Source organism: Eurosta solidaginis, chromosome 1 (genome assembly GCF_040869045.1).
Source record: "Eurosta solidaginis isolate ZX-2024a chromosome 1, ASM4086904v1, whole genome shotgun sequence".
In the NCBI taxonomy this organism is placed as follows: Eukaryota; Metazoa; Arthropoda; class Insecta; order Diptera; family Tephritidae; genus Eurosta; species Eurosta solidaginis.
The window spans coordinates 62471776-62493058 of NC_090319.1; the positions used below are offsets into that span (position 1 = coordinate 62471776).

Sequence of the window (21283 nt, forward strand, 5' to 3'; positions counted from 1 at the left end):
AGTTCACGTACTTATCTGAACTCACTTTAACAATTTTTGTTGTCTTTCAATTAAGAAAAAATTTATCATAACAATAATGATGATAAAATAATTATTGTTAGGCCTTGAGCTCGATTAAAACCCGCGATCTTACAAATCAGTAGGCCGATATGAAAACAAAAATTGTTAATGCATGCCAGAGCACGGGGAAAAAGTGTAAATAAAATATGACACTATGGCATCATTGCCATCAAACAAGTCCAATTTTCACATCCATTCTGCAACAGATGTCACAGTGCTGTGAATCAATTGGCAAGAACCAGAATAGAAGTAGGAACAATGAAGACAAACAAAAAACCGCTGTGATGGCTGAATGGTTATGGCAGTGGCGCCTAAACGTTGCCGATGAAGGAATTTAGCAGTTCCCGAAATGGATCTATATAACGGGCTTTGGCAGTTGTCTAATTTTTTCTTTCTTCTATTCTAATTTAATAATTTTTTTCAATTAAGAAAAATTTATCATAACAATAATGATGATAAAATAAGTATTGTTAGGCCCTGAGCTCGATTCAAACCCGCGAACTCACTTTATCTAGGTATTAAGAATTGGCGAAATCCGACTATGACCACGCCTACCTTTTCGATATCGAAAATTTCGAAAAATGAAAAAAATGCCATAATTCTATACCAAATAAGAAAAAGGGATGAAACATGGTGATTGGATTAGTTTTTTGACGCAAAATATAACTTTAGAAAAAACTTTGTAAAATGGGTGTGGCACCTACCATATTAAGTAGAAGAAAATGAAAAAGTTCTGCAGGGCGAAATCAAAAGCCCTTGGAATCATGACAGGACTACTGTTGGTGGTACTACATATATAAATAAATTAGGGGTACCCGACAGATGATGTTCTGGGTCACCCTGGTCCACATTTTGGTAGATATCTCGAAAACGCCTTCACATATACAACTAAGGTTAATACCTTTAATTTGATACCCATATCGTACAAACACATTCTAGAGTCACCCCTGGTCCACCTTTATGGCGATATCTCGAAAAGGCGTCCACCTATAGAGCTAGGGCCCACTCCCTTTTAAACTACTCATTACCACCTTTCATTTGATACCCATATCGTACAAACACATTCTAGAGTCACCCCTGGTCCACCATTATGGCGATTTCTCGAAAAGGTGTCAACCTATAAAACTATGGCCTACTCGCTTTTAAAATACTCTTTAATACCTTCCATTTGATACCCATGTCATGCGAACACATTACATTTTCGTACATGGTGATTTTCCCTTATTTTGTCTCCAAAGCTCTCAGCTGAGTATGTAATGTTCGGTTACACCCGAACTTAGCCTTCCTTACTTGTTTGGGTTTATTTTGTTTTGTTGATTTTCCGACAGGGGGGATAAATGATGTATATTGGAACGATTTTTCGTCATCCCTTGTTAAAGCGACTAATACGCAACAAAATACTAGCTAAATCGCATTTCGATCAGGGAAGTGGAAGTCAGTCATTACGAGGGTGCTCTCCAAAGAGGGAAGCACTCCAAAAAAGCGCGAATTTTTTTTTTAATTTCGCAATTAGTTTACGACCTATTAACTTTTTGATCCACAGAAGGTGATGGCGGAAGGGGATTATACAGCAGAGAACAAAAAAATAGCAAGCGCAACTTCTATCAGATTTTTCAATAAATTTAATACTGAATTAAAAAAAAAATTTAAAAAAAATTTGAGAATACATCAAACATTTTATTTAGAGTTCTATGAGTTTTTTGAGTATGTAGTATTACCTATAGGCCTCCGAAGGGTGCTTTAGATTACCCTCCATACAAAGTGTGAAACATTTATTTTTATATGGAAGAAAATCTAAAAAAGTAAGGAAAAAAAAACGTCAAAAATCAATATGAGTTTTGAGCATGGCTCAATTATATGGTTGGCTCATCTCATCAGCTGATCATTGGCATAGGGATTGTCAAAATGAGATGGTAAATGCAAAATTTAACCAACACATTGACAATTGTTTACTGCCGTGGTGGTAAATTTTTTTCTAAAAAATAGTTTCAGATCACTTTAAGTTATTTTTTTGATAAATGCATCTAGTTTAGCGCATTATTTTCCCACAACACACAATAATTGCAACATTTTATGTTTCCTCTCCATTCCATTCGCCTAACACCGCCACGCAGATTTTGACAAACTGAGCAAAGGTGTTGTAACGAATTTTGAGGAATTCTGATAATTATTCGCCTTCTGCTAACGTTCGAATCGCTGAACTGTCGAATAAATAACTCCAATATTCAGTTTTGTAAAATGGTCTTTATTTAGACTACTTTGGGAGTACTACTCAGCAATTCTACTTCACAACTAATAGCGTGTTTAAATCAAACTGATTGACTATTCTTCAGCTTGCGCTGTTGCCTCGTTCGCATATTTGTCTTAAGGTCTAGACGTTTCACCTTCTAGAACAGTTGTATCTCATGCCTGGTTACTTAGCTATATAAATGTATATGTGAGTAACAACTTCTGCTCTTAGCTGTCGACTACATATCGCTCATTTGCTGCAACGTCGTCATAACTCAAAAGACATGACTTTTGAGTTAATAACACATTAACCTACCCAATATCATGATCTATGTTGCAATTGTTTTTGTTTTTATCGGCCTATTGATAAATGATTCAAGGTTCGATTCGAGCTCTATGTTGTATAAAAAAATCTTCGTGATCAGTGAAAAATTTAGCACGTGGTATAAAAATGAAAATATGCCTTTATATGAGCAACATATGGCAGTTAAAATCTTTGAATGGCTCCCCTAGAAAATTGTGTTTTTTGAGTTATGACGACGTCGCAGTAAATGAGCGATATGTGTATGTGAGATATTCTTCGTCGCCTTCGATGTACGTAAGTGTTGCTTGCTTTAATGTGTACATGTACATAAGAGTGGCTGCTTGCTGTTTTTGTTGTTGTGTTTATTTACCAATAGCATAGCGAGCAAATATTCGCCACAGTATGTTGTCGCTGTAGAGATGGCCAACCATATAGTTGAACCATGAGTTTTGAGGTTTCGAATCAATTTTAATCCACATCATACATTCAATTCATTTGTTCAACGAAACTGGTAAAATTTTTATCGATTTTTATCGAAACGAATGCAATAAATATTCTCGTATTTTGTAAACCAAAACATTTCTGAAAATTTCCAAAAGATTTCTTTAACAACCAATGTGTGCTTGTTGGAATTGGAAAATTTTACACAATACCACTTTGCATATTATCTACCATCGTATTAATCGACCGATCTATTAAAATCGATGGACGCTTGTAAATTTCATAGTACGATAACTAATTGAAATCAAAATAGCCTATTAAGTCTTTCAGGCTTCTAACTCATTCAGTAATAAAAATTATTATACCTGTGCACGTTCAATTGCATCCTCTTCTTTAGACTGCTTTTTGTCACGATCATCCTTGGGGCGTCGTTTACCTTTCCAAACACCACTAAAAATCCTCTCCATCTAGCAAAAGCATGTTAGTTTTAGTACAAATGGATATCATGCGATTAGTTTAGTAAAGAAAAAAATTTTTTGCAGGCAAGTTTACAAATGTACTTTCAAGGTATCTCAATTAAAACATTGCAATGTTTCCATCGGAATGAGAAGAATGTAACTCCATGATTTAAGACCTATGGCGAAAAAACGTGGGAAAAATAATATGCAATACCAAAAGAATACATGAGCTCAAGTTTCACGATTTTAATGATGATAGGCTCAGCAGCGAACAGAAAAGTGGCAGTGGCATTTTTTTTTCAAAGCGTGGCATTTTTTTGTGAAAGCGTTTTCAAAAGAATTTAAAAAAATTTCGAATATTGTATTTGGGTGTTATATGTATTTATTTGCCTTTCAAAATTCGCATTTCTATCATATAAAAAAAATTTCGCACTTTGTATGGAGAAAATCTAAAACACCGTTCGAAAAAAAAGGTTGCCAAAAATCAATGCAAATTTTGATAGACCAATAACTTGTACTTTGTTAAAATGATTGAGCTACAAAACTACATACTCAAAAAATTCAGAGAATTCCAAATAAAAAGTTCGAAACAACATTTTTCAACATTCAAATTTTTTCGATAACGTTTTTGTGATTTGTTTTAAATTTTTTTTGAAAACGTGTTTGAGATTTGTTTGCATAGTTTGAGTTACAAAATTTATCAAAGTTTTTCCTTAAAACATCGAAAATAATAAGAGAAGAATTTTATTGATGAAGTTTCATAAAAATTGCCACTGTCATGTTTCTGTTTGTAATCTGATGTTGTGTCCTCACAGGGAAGCCCGTTCCAGATACCATGGTGGCCGTATTGCTTCTCGTTACAGTACCTAAATTGCCTTAGTCTTAAGTCTAATTCTGTAGCAGTTATACGAATTTGAAGGTCCAGAGGTAACTGGACAGTACTTCAGTTCTTGCGAAACTCCTGCGCAGGCTACCCATTGTATACTGTTCACTGTTCAGTGCTTTGCAATGATATTGCTTCTCTACGGCGGGTAGTATAATATTGCTTCGTACCTTAGTATAGGTGGTACCCCAGCTGTGTATAGCCACATCATAAACTTTGATTTCAGGTACTTGACAACAGCAAAAAGCGCAATTTCAGTGCGGTTGAGTGAGGGTAGTCAAAATTGTAGCACTTTTGTTATGTTCCAAAGCTAGGTGGTATTCGATTCAGTATACTCTCTTGCGTGTGAAGACACCAAGTTCGATTACTAGGGAATAACCTTGAGAAACTTTATATCTAGCAAAATTGTTGAGGCTCTGAAAGGGGTGCATGATAAATCTAATACCGTGCGTTGTCTCAATTCAGAGTCATTCAGCTTGTGTGTATCTATTGTTCTTAGTCAATGATTGAAGTTTATAGTTCTAACAAAAAATGCAGCGATTTTGTTTACAAATGGCAATACTCAAACTTTCAGCATACGAGCTCTAGTAGGTAATCACAGTTTGGCACCTGTGTTAAAGTTAACGCTGTAGATAACACGAAACCACGATCATCACATATGTAAACTTCCCTTAATAACTTAAGGAGCAGTAGTAAATAAATACATACACATAACAACAAAAAGCAAACGACAATTAGAACTAAATAAAATAACATAACCAAAATAGAAAATAACAAACATACATTTAAAAACTCAAAACAATTGAAGTTATGGTACAGTAAGTAAATTTACTCACAAAGAAGTTAAGGTAAGCTGGGATCTCACTTAGACGCTGGGACTAGCACAGTAGCCATAAGATATAGTTTTACTTGTTAAAAATAACTCAAAATAAAAGAGTTTTTGCTTTAAGTAATTAAGTAACTATAAACAATAAACGCAAAGTAAACAAATATGTATTAAATCAAGAAAGAACGCAACTTTAAATTATTTCACATAAATTAACTTACTATTGGTATTTTAACTGTGTTATCCTGTTTTCCTTCTTTCTTTTTCATAGCTTCTTTATAATATGCTTCCGCAGTTTCTCTAGTCCAAATTAAACTTAATAACTAAATTAAATATTGTAATTATTAAAGAAAACAGTCAACAGATAATGAGTAAATACAAATGAATAGTTTTAATATTGAAAACATTAAAGCTGAACTGCGAATTTGATTAACTAAACAACCTATTATTATATTGCGCGAAACTGTTCCTGCTGGCTAGTAGAAATTAAGGAAATAAAAAAAAAATGTATATATGCAAATTACACACATTTTACCACTATTCACGTGATACAGAAATTAGTAACTTCTCTAGCACCCAATTAAGTTGTTTAAATTAAAAATAAATGCTTACAAGTCTGCTTGTCTCATCGTCGAATTTGGACCGTTTGAATGTTCCACCCAAAATTCTTAAGATCTGAAGTAAATAAGTAACGCAAAGGAAAAAAATTAATTAATTAAATAAAAATGAAGTAAAAAGAATAAAAAAATGTAAAAAAAAATAATTATTGAGTGAAAGTACTAAACAAAAATGTGTAAAGAAAGTTACTAAATTGTATTAAATAACATTTAAATAAATAGAAGTTTTGAGGTACGTATCGCGTTTTGCGATCGCTGATTAAAACCCATGATTTCAATCGCAATATTTAAAAAAGTAGATAACCTTTACAAATGGTTTGAAAATAAAAATTTTTCATTTGAGCGAAAATGGGTTTCGATCCATGATCAAGACTCATGTATTGTGATTCACGGCATAACCTCAGAAAACATACAAAAATATTGGCATTATTATTTAAGTGTTCCACGAGAGATAGCTGACAATTATGTAAGTATATTTTACGAGCTCCTATGAACTCTTCACATTGTAAGTTAAAATTAGCAAAATTTGCTATAAAAAGTTAGATAACTAATGCTTACATATTTTGTGAACGCTCTCCTCCAAAAGTAGATCGGTTGATCACCCAAAGGCAACGCAAATATTTGACCAACTATTTTAGTTCACTTACCACTAGAAATTCATCCTTTTCGACGCGATGATTGCCATCTGTATCAAACATGTTGAATGCAATACGAAACCCGGAAATTGGCTCTGCAAAACGTATAAGTAAGAAGAAGTAATAATCATAAAGAAGATAAATAATCAAACAAAAACACCAACAATTTATATTCCACTCACTTGTCAAAACCGATAAGAGAAAGAGATATTCTGTGTAAGAGACGATACCTGAAATTAAAAAAAAAATTTTATAAAAATTTATTTCTACCAATAGTTTTATAGTTAAATTTTAGTTTTAATTTGATTGGTCTTAATTGAAATTTTGTAAACTGCTGTATAAGGTTCCAGCACAAAAGCATCTTTTTTTAACGAAACTTTAATATAGTGGAGAACCCGATTACAATGCAACATTGGAACCAATTTCGTTTGGGTGGCGTAAGGATCCAGCAATTTCTAGGAAAATTCCTACAACATATGGGGAAATCTTGCCATCGAGTTTGCAGTCGATGAATACGATATTTGAAAATTACAACGGTTTGGTAGCGGGTGATCAATATATTTGGAAATCTTCTATTTATTATTCCATTGACCTTTTGGTTACAAGGGCTTTCGATTTGTCGAGACTCTATAGAACGAAATTTCCGGTGCGAATTGCTTGTATTAGATCCGGCTTCTTGGTTCTGAATATATTCACTTAAATCCGCAGCGTTTTGATACCCAAATTTATTTTAAACAAAGCAACATTTTTCTACAGCCTGAAACCAAACTAAGCAGATACCGTTGTCTTGATATCGTTCTCTTTCTCTCCTCTCCTCTTCTCCCCTCTTTACTGCGGCTCCACCATTTCTGTAGTTTTCTTTCATCATATCCTTATACCTTTCTATTGCTCTCCCCCTTCTCCAGTTTCTCCGTTACTCGATCTCTCTCTCTTTTGCACCTCTCTATTACTGCTCCCAGTCTTTCCCTATACAACTATAGAGATCTGTTTCTAATGCACTCTCGGGAAAATTGGTATCCATAGATTATTTTGTTTTATTGATTTCCCGACAAGATGGATAACTGATGTATATAGGAACGATTTTCCGTCAAAGTTTTTAAAACTTTTTTGGACACAAATCGCTTACGGTGTTGTGCTTTCTTCTAATGATTTTTCATTTCAGAAAGAAAACGGCACTAGAGATATGGGATTCTTTTCTTATTTTTAATATTTTAAGAAGCAATTTTATGAATTTTATAGCTAAAAGTATGCAAATTAATGTCGAAAATATTTCGATAAAATATGAGAAAATTTTACGAAAATTTTGAACTTTTTATTCGGAGTTCTTTAAATTTTTCTGAGAGTATGCCGTTTTGCTGCCCAATTAATCTAACAAAGTATTAGTCAAAGGTCTCTCAAATTGTTTTTGCTTCTTGACAATATTTTCTTCCTATCAGAGAACTGAAGAAAAAAAAAATATCGAAACTTTCGTAAAATTTTCTCGAATTAAAATTTTTTTCCAACACGTTTTTATGATTGATTTGCATAGTTTCAGTCACAAAACTCATAGACAAGTTTCGAAAATGAAAAAAAAAATAATTGACGAGATTTGATAAAAATTGCCACTGCTACTTTTCTGTTCGCTGCTGTACATTAAGTGTACTATAAATGGCAGATAGTTTCGGAGCAACGTGCATGAAGATTAGGTTGAATAAAAATACATATTTTGACATAACCCTGTATGCAGATAAATGTAGATATTCACACACCATGCACATTTGATAATTGGCATGGCATTGGAAGTGGTATTCTAACGCACATAGCAAACTAAATACCTTGAGAAATATCACACCCATGCCCTTACAGCAAGGGCTTTCTGTCAAACATTGCATACTTTAGGGTACACTGAAGGAAAAAGACTGGTAAAATCAACCGAAATACGGGTAAATTCAGCAAAAATTTCTGTCAATTTTTATCCATCGCAACAAGATGTTGAATCAACTGCACACAAATCGTTGATTCGTAATTGACCGTTTTAGTAGTCAAATGAACAAAAAAATTGTTGCGACAGCTTTGTATGAAAGTACCTATGTTGCCATATAAATATGTAAATAAATGTAAGGCGCGATAAACTCCGAAGAGATTTTAGGCCGAAATTCTCTTACAATTTGCGTCGTGCTCCTTTTTAATTTTTCTTACAAATTGGCGGGACGGGACCTACTTGTTTTATGCCGACTCCGAACAACATCTACAAGGCATATGAGTTTTCACTGAAAGCATTTCATGGCAGAAATACACTCGGAGAGCTTGCCGAACACTGCCGAGGGGCGACAGCGCTTAAAAAAATTTCTTCTAATTGAAAAAGCTTGTTTCTAAAATTTTGATGTTGCTTTGCCCGGGGTGTGGACCCAGGGCCTTCGGTGCGATAGGGGGAGCACGCCATCGTCATAAGTACAAAGTAGAGAGCGCAGTGAGCGTAAAATTCTCTTTAAAATTTGCTCATGTATTGACTCTTGATCGCTGTTGAAATGACCAATGAGATCAGTTGTGTTAACAGAAAAATCAGTTAGATTGACCAGGAATCTGTCAATTTTACAGAATTTTGTTAACTTAAGAGCGACAATTTCTCTTCTGTTGAAATGACTAAACTAATTTATCGGTTGACAAAGAACTCGAACTCACCGAATCTCCGTTAAGTCAAGAACAACAGAACCGATTTGTTGATTTTACTAGCCCCATTTCTTTCAGTGTAGACTTTTTTTTAACATACCCATATTGTAAGCTAAATACCTTAGAAATATCCACCGAAGAGGCTTGATAATGAGCATGGTAATAGGGCCACGAGAAAGTGTTTGTAGAATTGTTAAGAAAATGCATCGACAACGCCAATTCTTGACCCTCGAAATATTCGAATATATGCGGGTACGAATTATAAGCAGTACTGGTAACATAAAATAAATCATAGAAAAGGAAATATTAATAAATAGAAACGCATCGTGCCTCTTTCAATTTTTCCTACAAATTGGATGAACGTCATATGCGAGCCAGATAAATTTTCACTGAGAAGCTTGGCTTGGCAGAAATACGCTCGGAGTTTTTGCCACACACTGCCGAGAGGCGACCGCGCTTAGAAAATTGTGTTTAATTGAAAGAACTTGTTTCTAAATTTTCGATGTTGCTTTGCGCGGGAATTGAACCCAGATCCTTTGGTGTGGTAGGCGGAGCACGCTACCACCACTCCACGAAGGTTTGAAAAATTTCAAAGACAGAAAATTATTTGTCAAAGAAAATTGTAAAATATAAGAAAATGACGTCTTCCCACACCGTTTCGCATATTATTTTATGAACTATGGAATTTTCTTTAAAATATGAAAAAAAGAAACGTTTCTTCTAATGATTTTATGCAACCCGAATTCAAGTCATCTGTTGTTCATAGTGGTGCATCGAAAATGTTTTTAAGTATAACACTTCAGACTTGCCAAACTTATATTTCAACAAAAGTTAAGTGAAAAACCAATAAACACTTGGCGCGATTAACCTCCGAGGAGATTCTTCTTTTCCAATTTGAGTCGTGCTCTCTCTAATTTTCCTTATAAATTGGCGGGACGAGACCTACATGTTTTATGCCGTCTCTGAACAGCATCTGCAAGGCAGATGAACTTTCACTGAGAAGCTTTTCATGGCAGCAATACATATACTCGGAGTGTTTACCAAATCAATACCGAGGAGCGACCCCGATTAGAAAACTTGTTTCTAAATTTTCATGTTACCTTGCCCGGGAGTCGTACCCAGGACCGTCGGTGTGGTAGGCGGAGCATGTTACCACCACACCACGGTGTTCGCATTAGTTGAAAAGTAGTGCAGAAATAACCATCGCTGAGTATTTTTCGATCATTGCCATTGTTTTTTTTTAAGTATAAACAAAACTAAGCTTTCAAAAAGCGCGCCTAAAAATCATATCCAAACCATTAGGAATAAACTACATACAGAGTGTATGTGCGTACATGGTGATCAAAAGGAATATAAACAAAAAGGCAACTCTTAAAGACCAATTGTACAGCGAACAACGGGACATTCATATGGCTCAGCAGCTAAAGGCATCAGCCTTTGCACTGATATGAATGTTGGAGATTCGAGTTCAACGCTCAGCTCCCGAAAAGCTAGCTGAGGAAGAAGTAAAATTCAGAAAAATGTCCTAGTAACCATCGCCATTTGTAAACTTACAATTTTTCTCTAATATCAATTACAAAACGTTGGTTTTTTGGCAACCAGTTTGTAGTTAGCTCATATTTAGCTTCTTTGCCTGCCTGGGATGGGTAAAGGTTAGGTTGAACTGGCTGGTCCGTGGGGACTGACTGAGTCAATGTGTGTTACCAATGAGTTCCACCAGAAGTTTACTCAACTAGTAAACTGAAACCCCCCATTAAAAATCAGGAACTTTGTTATAAAACAACTCCATCCTCTTGGCTTATACTGGAAGCTTTCTAGAACCTATAACCATTGCTGCATCTAGATCTGGTAGCTGTGCCACTTTTAATAGCTAGAGTCTTAGCATAGCGAGCGCAAGGCACGAGCACAGGAACTACAAACGTTTTGTAGAGTTTCGGTAGTTATTTTCTCTAAGTCCCACTTGCAGAACGGCAAGTTATCTTTCTAACACAGAGTTAATTTGAAATATTTATAAGTTTACCCCTCGTGGCAGGTTAACTCTGAGTTAAAAAGATATTTTTCCGTTCCTAAGGGCTTGCCACTTACAACCCTTTAAATTATTTTTATTCGTTTTTGTTAAATATAGGAACTTCGAAATTACCTCTGTCACGTAATGTTCGAAATAACATTTTCGAACCCTTCTTTAAAGGTGGTGTGTTGTCTTTGATAACTTGCAGATCCTGACCACTTAAGACGCGACGTTTTAAACGTGCTAGAAGAAGAAACAGATATTTAAAGTATTTCAAAAAATTTATAGAATAACTTACGTCTTGGCTCCTGTTCCACTACCGAATCTAGAAAATCTTGCGGTGTCATATACAATTGTCCATCATATTCAGTCGATGCAAATTTGATGAAACGTCGCTCACGTGAGGTAAGCTTCTTGAGCATATTTTCTTCATCAGACTATGCAGAAAGAAAGCAGAAGATAATACATGGTAAAGATAAATATGTTTATGTATATGTGACGGTATCACTAAGGAAACCTTAAGTTATAAATTTGTTTATCATATAACCAGTTTTTCGGTTGATGAATGTGTGTAATTCTATACTTTTGCAATTTACACATTAAAGTATTAAATCAATTTTGTAAACGGTTATAATGAAAACATATGCAAAACGGTGTTGAATTGATTAATGTTTAAGGAACTGTACCATAAATTTTGTATACTCAAATGTGTATTCTGTAAATTCTAAAGAAAGTGCATGAAGATGTTGTAATAAACGAAACGAATGGCAGAGATTTATATCAGAGTTGCTGATTATGTAGCCAAGTCCGACTGATTTGCATAAGAAAAAAATTAAGAAAGTTAAAAAATAATTTACATTCCTTGTAAAGAAAGAGTAAAATAATATAGCGGAACGTATCCATTTTCTTTACTGTTTTGCAAACTTCAACCGCGAAATGGTCGGTAAATACAATTTTATTAAGATTCATTCAATAACTTAACAGTTGTTGTTGTTGTTGTAGAAGTGTAACTTAACAGTAATTATTGTTATCTTACTTACTTAATTGGCGCTTAACCGTTTAAACTGTTATGGGCGCTCAACAAGGCGCGCCAGTCGCTTCTTCTCTCTGCCAACCGGCGCCAATTGGTCACACCAAGGGAGTTTAAATCGTTTTCCACCTGGTTCTTCAAGCGGAGTATGGGGCTGCCCTCCACCTCTGCTTCAATAGGCGGGTTCCGATAGAAACACTTTCTTGACCGGAGCGTCATCTTTCATTCGCATAACATGGCCTAGCTAGCGCAGCCGCTGCGTTTTAATTCGCTGGACTATGTTGATGTCTGCGTAGAGCTCGTACACCTCATCGTTAAATTTTCTTCGGTACTCGCCATCGCCAACGCGTAGAGGCCCATTAACCTTTCGAAGAACTTTTCTCTCTGCTTCTGCACAATATAGCAGGACGGGTACCCGGCCCCAGTGGGTTAGGAGGTCAGAATATACCCGCGGTAGGTATGCCTGTCGTAAGAGGCGACTAAAATACCAGATTCAAGGGGCTGTGTAGCGCAACCCTTCAGGTTGCCAGCGCAATATATAGCTTCTCCAAACCCAATTGTCAACCTCACCTATCCGCGGCGAATCCTGTTTCACTAACAGACGAGGCTCTGGCGACGGGAGGGAGTTGATGGCCTGAAGGTTTAATGTGGCCACATAAATCGTTCCCGAGATGGTCGGGCTAGCACCTTAATGGTGCTGTGGTACCGGAGCGTACCGGGTCTGTATCCGGCTAAGGACCATCACATTGACAACACTCCCCAAAGCCTTCGGGGAGCAACCTTATCGCTACTACAACAACAGCAACAACGGGTACGATAAGTGACTTGTAGAGTATGATTTTTTGCCGAGAGAGTTTACTTTTCAATTGCCTACCTAATCCAAAGTATTGTTATCGGAGGAATAAAATATGGATGCGCCATCCTTGTGATAAATCCAATAGAGAGGTAGTATCCATAATATATATTATAAAGAAACACATTTGCTGTGGATCAGTCTAAGGTTAAGTTAGGTTTAGTAGTAGCTAACCTGATAGGGGAAGCTCGCTTAGACTGCATAAAGCTCAAAAACACATAAAATGAGTCTATATCTAGCTCAGAGAATAAGACAGATCGCGACACTCGATAAATCATCCAGAGGTGCAAATAAACCCAGTGCAAAATACTTTCGTCGAGTTCTGATAAAAACTAGACAGTGAAACATGAATCGACTCGATGTTGACATGCACCACATGGATTCCCATTGGATAGGGACTCGCAATCACTACGAATGGATGACTCTTGGTGAACTAATCATTTCACTGCCTGCCAACCACGTCATGGTATAAAAACTTCGCTACCCTGCAAGAGATAGTGGCAGTTCAGCGTTTGCTAAGCTGAAGCAAGGCCTATCTGTATAATGGAATACCACAAGTAATAAGTGGAATCCCGAATTTTCTTTAGCTCTTTACTACCAGTACAGTTTTGCCGATACGAGCTAAGCGCTAAGCGAACCGCGTTACATTTGGCCAGGATACTGCTATGGTCCGGGACCCACATATTTCTAATCTTAAACCAGCTTGATTTAGTCGCATGAGAGGTCAGTGAGAGTGAGTAAATTTTCTAACGGCAGTAGCACTTGATAACATCTTATTCGCCTGGTATTTTATCACGTAGATTGCCGCTTGGAAAATGCAACAGCGATCGGGTAGTTTAACTTGCGAAACACGAGCTCCTGACATAAGAATGGTTGGACCACTTTAAATTTTCCTTTGTTCGATCTGTCTCAGGGGATAGCAATATAAATAGGAACTGCATATTAACAATACGATAATGGACGCATCATCACTATTTTGAACCCAAATAAGTCTGAGCTATCGTTCCTAGTAAAGGTTCCCCTTGGACACTGTTTGACATCTGGTATCGAATCCTACATTTGAGAAGGAGCATAGCATGCAACATCTGCTTTGCCAAATGGCAGCGAAGAATAGCTCTTGCCAATAAATGCTACTTTGGACTGAGTAAAAAAAATATAAAGCGCGATTACCTTCAAAGAGATTTTAGGCCGAGCTTCCCTTCAAATTTGCGTCGTACCCCGCTAAATTTTTCCTACAAATAGGCGAGAAGGGACCTACATGTTTTATGCCGACTCCGAATGGCATCTGCAAGGCTTTTCACTGAGAAGCTTTTCATGGAAGAAATGCACTCGGAGTGTCGCCGAGAGGCGACTTGTTTTAAAATGTTTGATAGTCAATCAACTATCGTACCCATCCTTATATATCTATGCTGCAGATACACTGACTGACAACATCTGATGAGGCGATTCTGAGAGAGAAAAGTTCTTCGAAAGATACCGAATACCAAAGAAGATTTAGCTTTATGAGATCTACGCAGACAGCAACATAGTCAAGCGAATTGAAACACCCGACTACGCTGTATAGACTATTTTATGAAAATTTTATGAAATGCTAAGAAGGCTACGGAAGCACCATTCCGTTGGAAGGTCAAAAACGATTTGGCGCCAGTTAGCACATCGATGAAGCGACTGCGCGCCTTGTTGGACGGCCATAACCGCTAAAAAAGTTAAATTTACTGTCTCCACGAAGTCCTTCGATCTGCGGTAGCTGGTACAGTAAGGGTTGCACACCGTTTAGCGCATCACGATGCGCCCTTTTGTGGCCTAAGTGTCTGGTGGCTGTGAGCGCATTTCTCGGCCCAGTCCTTTTACACTAACCTTAAACAAAGGAAATGATGGCACCGAGGGTTTGAATATGTGGGACTCTTTTTTCGATATCTTGGCCCGCTCTCAATGTCGGAGAATAAGTGAAGCCGGGTAACTGTAATTTGTTCATATGGAATTGTTTGTTATAGCTTCGCTTTAACATAGTAAATATGTGAAATCTTTACATAAATATGGGTGAAACTGCCAATTCAGCTACCACTAAAATTTTTTGTGCATGAAAGGAAGATAAGGTTAGTTTGAATTGGTCAATTAATGAAGAGTTCGCATAGACTGAATGTATACGGAGCATTAACAAAATTTATTTGACGAAAAATCCCAATTTGGTACACGGATGTCGTCCTCTTGGCAAAATCCTAGAAGTTTTTTATGCCTAGGGCATAAATTTTTGCTACCTCGAGATCTAGAAACTCCGCCGCCCCCTAGTAGATGTAACTTTGGCTCGCGAACATGAGAGGAAAGTTCCATGAAATTAAGATGTGGTATTATTACTAAGATGGTTATATATTATGCACATTAGGGTGTGCCTTATTTAATAAATTTTTTTTTAACTTTATTGAGTCTCCATAAACAAATCTTAATTTTGTAGGAAATGGTAAGTTAGAGGGAGGAAAAGGGAAAGAAAGAACCATCTAAAAATTTGTTTTCAAATTTCAGTTGTTAGATATGACGAAGTGGTGAAACTGTGTATACATAAACAAAAAACAATATAATAAATTCGTTTTTAGATATTTCCATGATCATTATTGTTATTGTTATTATATATAATTAAACAGACAATATAACTTTAATAAATTTTTATAGTGTTAATAAATTTGACATTAATAGCAGTGAAATGCCTGGCATTCAAATCACACTATGATTTATTTACTTTTAAAAAGCAATAACGCTCCCAAAAATTTAAGCAAAGCAAATTTCACGTTTGTTTTGGATTAAGAGACAGACGAACAATTCAAAAATGTAAATTTGCAAATAATAAAAAATTGTTTTATTATATATTAATTTTAAGGCGATTAAGCAGCAAAGAAACTGCAAAATTTTTTTGCTACTCATTCTGAATTTGACAACCTATTTTGAAGACGTCGCGCATGCGCCTCATACACAATTACTTATGCGATCATGACATGTAAATGTGTGAGAGATCACTTACATTTAAGACTTGCTTGTCATACGTCTTAGGCCCGGGTTTTCAGTACAAGTTCAATTCAGTTTGCCAGTTAAACTACGCTTAACCTTATTCTGCAGTTTTTAGTCTACTTTAACTGAAGTTTAAGCTTAGCTTAAGCGGCCGATCTGGCTGGGTTAAACTCTAGTTAACCCATCAGTTATTTGTGTTCATTCGAAATGGCGTCAAATATACCCAACAAACATTTCGGCTTGAGTACCATTAGATCTCATGTTGATAACTAGGCATACTTCTAAAATCTCAAGAGTTGTTTCGAAACAGTGGCTCAACTCGAGAACCATATCGTACTCAGCAAAAGATGGAATTTTTTATAAAACAAAAAATGCTATCTTATTTAATAATTTGGGAAAAATTTAAACAACGTGACATCAGGACGGACAAGGCGACAGCTGTTTCGATTGATTTCGCCTTGTCCGTCCTGATGTCACGTTGTTTAAATTTTTCCCAAATTATTAAATAAATTATAAAATAAAAAAATTGCTTCAAATAAATGTTTTCATACATTTAAAAAAGCAATATGGGCAATCCCCGATTATTAAAATCATAAAAAATGCTATTATTGAAGTTGAAAAAATTTAATTCCCAACTTGTTCTCTAACTGGACTCGAATGTAAGATTCCGCACCACAGTATTTTCACGAAAACAAAATAAAATATATGTGACCCGGCCTAAGAAAAGGTGGCTTATGACTCAGAAAATTTTTTTCCAATTTTTTCTGGTTTCAATAGTTTTTGAGACGCTCTTTCACGTGGTGAAAACTAGAAAGTCCTAAGTGTTCTGGAGATGACATTTTCATCCACTTCCATTTGACCTTCAGCTTGAAACAATGCTTGTAGTTCGTCCTCGTAATTGATACCAACATCATCGAAGGAATCATCATCATTCTCTTCGTTTTCACAGAAATATGTTTTGCCTTTTTTGTTTGCCCTTTGGGCATGACTGTTCATAATGCAAAAGAAAAACTACTAATAAACTGAAGAAATGCATTGTTTATCTTTAACAGCTGTTTCTCGCAATTTCTTTTTTGAGTCATAAGCCACCTTTTCATAGGTCGGGTAACATATATAATTTATTTATAATATATTTATAACCAGGTGTTTATTTCTCACAATAAACAGCTGTTGGTTTTGGTGGTACCTGATTGGGGATTTTATTTTTAACTCCACCACAACTCGATATCCAATGTAGTATATCAAATCCAGAAATGTGTTGAATATTTATTTGAGAACTGTATATTTCTCAAAATCTCTCAAATAATTTAAGAATGACGTCCTAAGGAAGTTTTCGACGATGGAGATTCGAGAACTGTACATTTTACAAAATTTCTCAAAGGTTGGATAGTGATTGGAGAATGAAGTTGGATATCAACTAGAGAACTATCTGATATAAGAATAATTAAATAACGATGTTGGATATCACCTCCGGAACTAGATATATTTCGCTAGAAAATGTTTGTCCATGTTTGTTGGGTAAAAAAAATCCAGCTGTTGCCGTATCTACAAATTATCTAGATAATAAAAAACCACTGTTGCCGCACAAAAAGCCAACCGCAAAGGCGGCCTTAAACTGTGACTGAAAAACTGCTCAGTAGTTTAACTGGAGTTTAAATTTGACTAGAGTTTAAGCAAACTTAGTTTAAGCTTAGCTTAACCAACTACTGAAAAACCGGGCCTTAAGTACAGCACTCTTGCATTCATCGAAACATACACAGACTATAGATATGTGCATCTGAGGATGTACTTACCTGCTGGGCCACAACAATCTCGTGGGAGTCAAAAGGAATGTCTTTTCAAATTCAAGCTGCTCATTGTTATAAATATTTTTTTATTGTGTTAATGGATGAGCGTAGCAAAGAAGTTCATCAATTCAATATTTTTCAAGCTCAATTGTGATTCTAATTATTCTGGAGCCCTCCTACTTAAAGTTGTTGGTGATAATTCTTTATAATTGTCTGACATCATCTTTTGGTTGATGTGTAGCTGGCAATTATGTATGCTTTTGTACAGGGTGTGGCGGGCATGTGAGGATATTTCAGCAAGACATAATTGTATAACAATTATATGTATGAATTGAAAATGGCACTGAAGATGGCACAACGCCGAAACTGGATTGTCTACATAATAAATTTCACAAGGGAATCGTTAAAATTGTACTTCATATGAATATTGATTGATTGAATGTTGTTGAGTTCAAAAGCAGTTATTGCATTCCTAAAGTAAGATTCTCTATAGCTCTCTATTCGTTTTAAGTTTTTTGAAAAGTGGCGCTGAAGATGGCACACAGCCGAAACCGGTTAGTCTTCGAACCGATTTAACAAGAAATGGCGGAAGATCATTTCAATAACAAAGGAAGGGTGCTCATTCAGGAAGAAGATGCGAAGCCAATTTTTAGGAAGTACCACAGCTTATAAGGGAGTATAAAAAATTCCAAAAGACTGACTTGCGTAGTTTAGGAAACTACGGCCTCGTATAAAAAATACAAAACTACAGGTGGCTTTCTCCGAAATAACAGTAGTCTAGACAATCACATCGATTGATGCACACATAATCACACCAAATTTCCGATGCATTTGAACGCACCGAACTCTTTCAAAACCTCCAACAGTCTAATTTCCCGTCAAGGGTTCCTTCCATTATGGCGTCAAAAAAGTGTATCCATCTAATCTTTCCCATTTATTCGCTTGTCGAAACATGAATTTGTCACACACTAAGCCCATGGATCCGCTACCAATGTAAAGTTAATGGCTCGTCGCTATTGCACAAGTATGCACACGCAATAATTCTTATGTTTCGTTATGAGCAACAACAATCAATTTGGCTCCCAACAAGATCATTCAAACTATATTTGGTAGAATAACACAAAAGTTATTACATAATGCTTTGAAATGCGCCTGCTTCGCCAGGACACACACTTAAAGCAAACGGTGTAATAATCGATCGTCAGTTTTTCACTGCTGACCATTGTGGTTAATGAGTAGCTGTAGCAATACATTTACAAAAACAAAAAAAAAAGTATACAATTTTTCCGAGAAGGTTTTAATCCAGCACAATCAGGAAATAAAACTAAACAAAACATCTCGAATTTCTTGGCAAGGTTCAATTTGGTCATATTTTGTCGTTCTCGAGATGGTCGGTCTGGTACCCTAATGGTGTTTGTTACCGGAATATACCGGATCTATATCCGGCAAAGGACCATCTACATCGATAACACTCCGCAAAACCTTCGGGAAGTGTCTTTACCCCTACAACAACAACAATGGAGAATTGGATTTTTGCTGTGAAAAAAAAATTTGAGTAATAAGTACGCGTGATGTTCGATGTGTAAACTTACAGGTGTACGTCTGCAAAACTAAAGTTTTTAAATTAGCTAGAGCTCGCCCAGGGGTTGAAGTTAAACAGCAACGAAGGTAATTTCACCATAAAAAAATAATTTCGACACCGACGATTCTTTTTTATACTCAGCGTGCTTTGCACACATATATCAAAACCATCAGTATCGAAAAAAAAATGTATTAAGCCATGTCAGTCCGTCCGTCCGTCTGTCCGTTAACACGATAACTTGAGTAACTCGAGCTTATCTGGACCCAGAATAGATTGGTATTGAAAATGAGCGAAATCGGATGATAACCACGCCCACTTTTTATACATATAACATTTTGGAAAACACAAAAAACCTGATTATTTAGTAAATAATACACATAGAATGTTGAAATTTGACGTGTGGACTGATATTGAGACTCTTGACAAACATTTTTTTAAAATGGGCGTGGCACCGCCTACTTGTTGTAAAATCAATTTTACAAATATTATTAATCATAAATCAGAAATCGTTAAGCCTATCGTAACAAAATTCGGCAGAGATGTTGCCTTTACTATGAAGAATGATTTGAAGAAAATTTTACGAAATCGGTTAAGGACCACGGCCACTTTTATATAAAAGATTTTTAAAAGGGTTGCGGATGAATAAAATAAGCTATATCTTTGCAAAAAAGAGCTTTATATCAATGGTATTTCGTTTCCCAAGTGGATTTATAACAATAAATAGGAAAACTTCAAATTAAAAAAAATGGGCGTGGCACCGCCCCTTTTATGACTAAGCAATTTTCTATGTTTCGGGAGCCATAACTCGAAGAAAAATTAACGGATCGTAATAAAATTGGGAACACAAATTTTTCCTATAGTAGAAAATATTTCCAGTAAAAAGGGGCGAGATCGGTTAAAGACCACGCCCACTTTTATATAAAAGATTTTTAAAAGGGTCGTAGACGAAAATAATAAGCTATAACTTAGCAAGAAATAGTTTTGAATCAATGATATTTCACTTATCAAGTTTTATTGTAAGAGGAAATGGGGAGACAGTTCTTTTTTAACGGGCGGTGCCACGTGTTATGTAGAAAAGAAATTTATCTGAAATGAAATGTACAATTGAATCTCACGCTGAGTATATAATGTTCGGTTACACCCGAACTTAGACACCTTTAGTTGTTTTATTATAGATTTGTTATCGATTTGTTATCGCCGAGTCACGGCTTTGTATTGGATGGGTTACATATGGAAGGGTTACATATGTGTCATAGATTTCATATTGAAGTTTTATTGGTATCTGCTGCATAACTATCAGATGAGTCGTCGTTAACATATTGATAGCACACCGATATCATATTGCTACGGCTACAATAAGAAATCGTTAACAAGTCGACAATCATTTCACATCTCAACAATCTTTCCATAAAAAATCCATTACACGCCAATAACAAATTAGTAACACTGCGAACACAAATCGATAACTTTTTGGTAACATTTCGATAACTTTGCGATCAATAATTTCAATAAAAAATCGATGGCTTTACGATAACAAATCGATATTTTTTCGATAGCAAATCAATAAGTGTCCGATAACAAATCGATAACCTTTAGATAACTAATTGCTTAGACTCCGATACCAAATTGAGAACTTTTTTATACCACACAGATAAATTTTCGAAATCATATAATCCATATTGTGACGAATATTCATATCACTAAATAAATGCACAACAACAAAAACCTTAAAGCAAGCTACATAAGCACATTAATCATCATGTACACAAATACATAGAAGCAGCAGAGAGATACTCCCAAACGCATGTCATCATCAGCCGAAGTAGTACTCACATATACACACGCATATGGTTTCACACTACAAATACACGCGCATATGGCTGGTGACCAGGTAGAGGATTCTAGAAGAGGAAACGTCTAG

General features: G+C 35.7%; 1 protein-coding gene across 7 annotated transcripts in view; it reads right to left on the reverse strand.

Moving 5' to 3' along the window:
- The window catches only part of MICU3 (Mitochondrial calcium uptake 3), a 66255-nt gene that overhangs the window by 35883 nt on the left and 9089 nt on the right, over positions 1 to 21283 (reverse strand). For 2 of the 7 annotated variants that reach the window (XM_067756564.1, XM_067756571.1), the window contains 7 exons: positions 11409 to 11547; positions 11243 to 11353; positions 6636 to 6683; positions 6466 to 6548; positions 5814 to 5876; positions 5423 to 5524; positions 3400 to 3501 (listed from right to left, as the gene is read on the reverse strand). In XM_067756564.1, the coding sequence (XP_067612665.1) occupies positions 3400 to 3501; positions 5423 to 5524; positions 5814 to 5876; positions 6466 to 6548; positions 6636 to 6683; positions 11243 to 11353; positions 11409 to 11547 (648 nt within the window). The remainder of the gene's footprint in view (positions 1 to 3399; positions 3502 to 5422; positions 5525 to 5813; positions 5877 to 6465; positions 6549 to 6635; positions 6684 to 11242; positions 11354 to 11408; positions 11548 to 21283) is intronic. The other 5 variants (XM_067756585.1, XM_067756576.1, XM_067756593.1 and 2 more) reach the window with 5 other exon arrangements.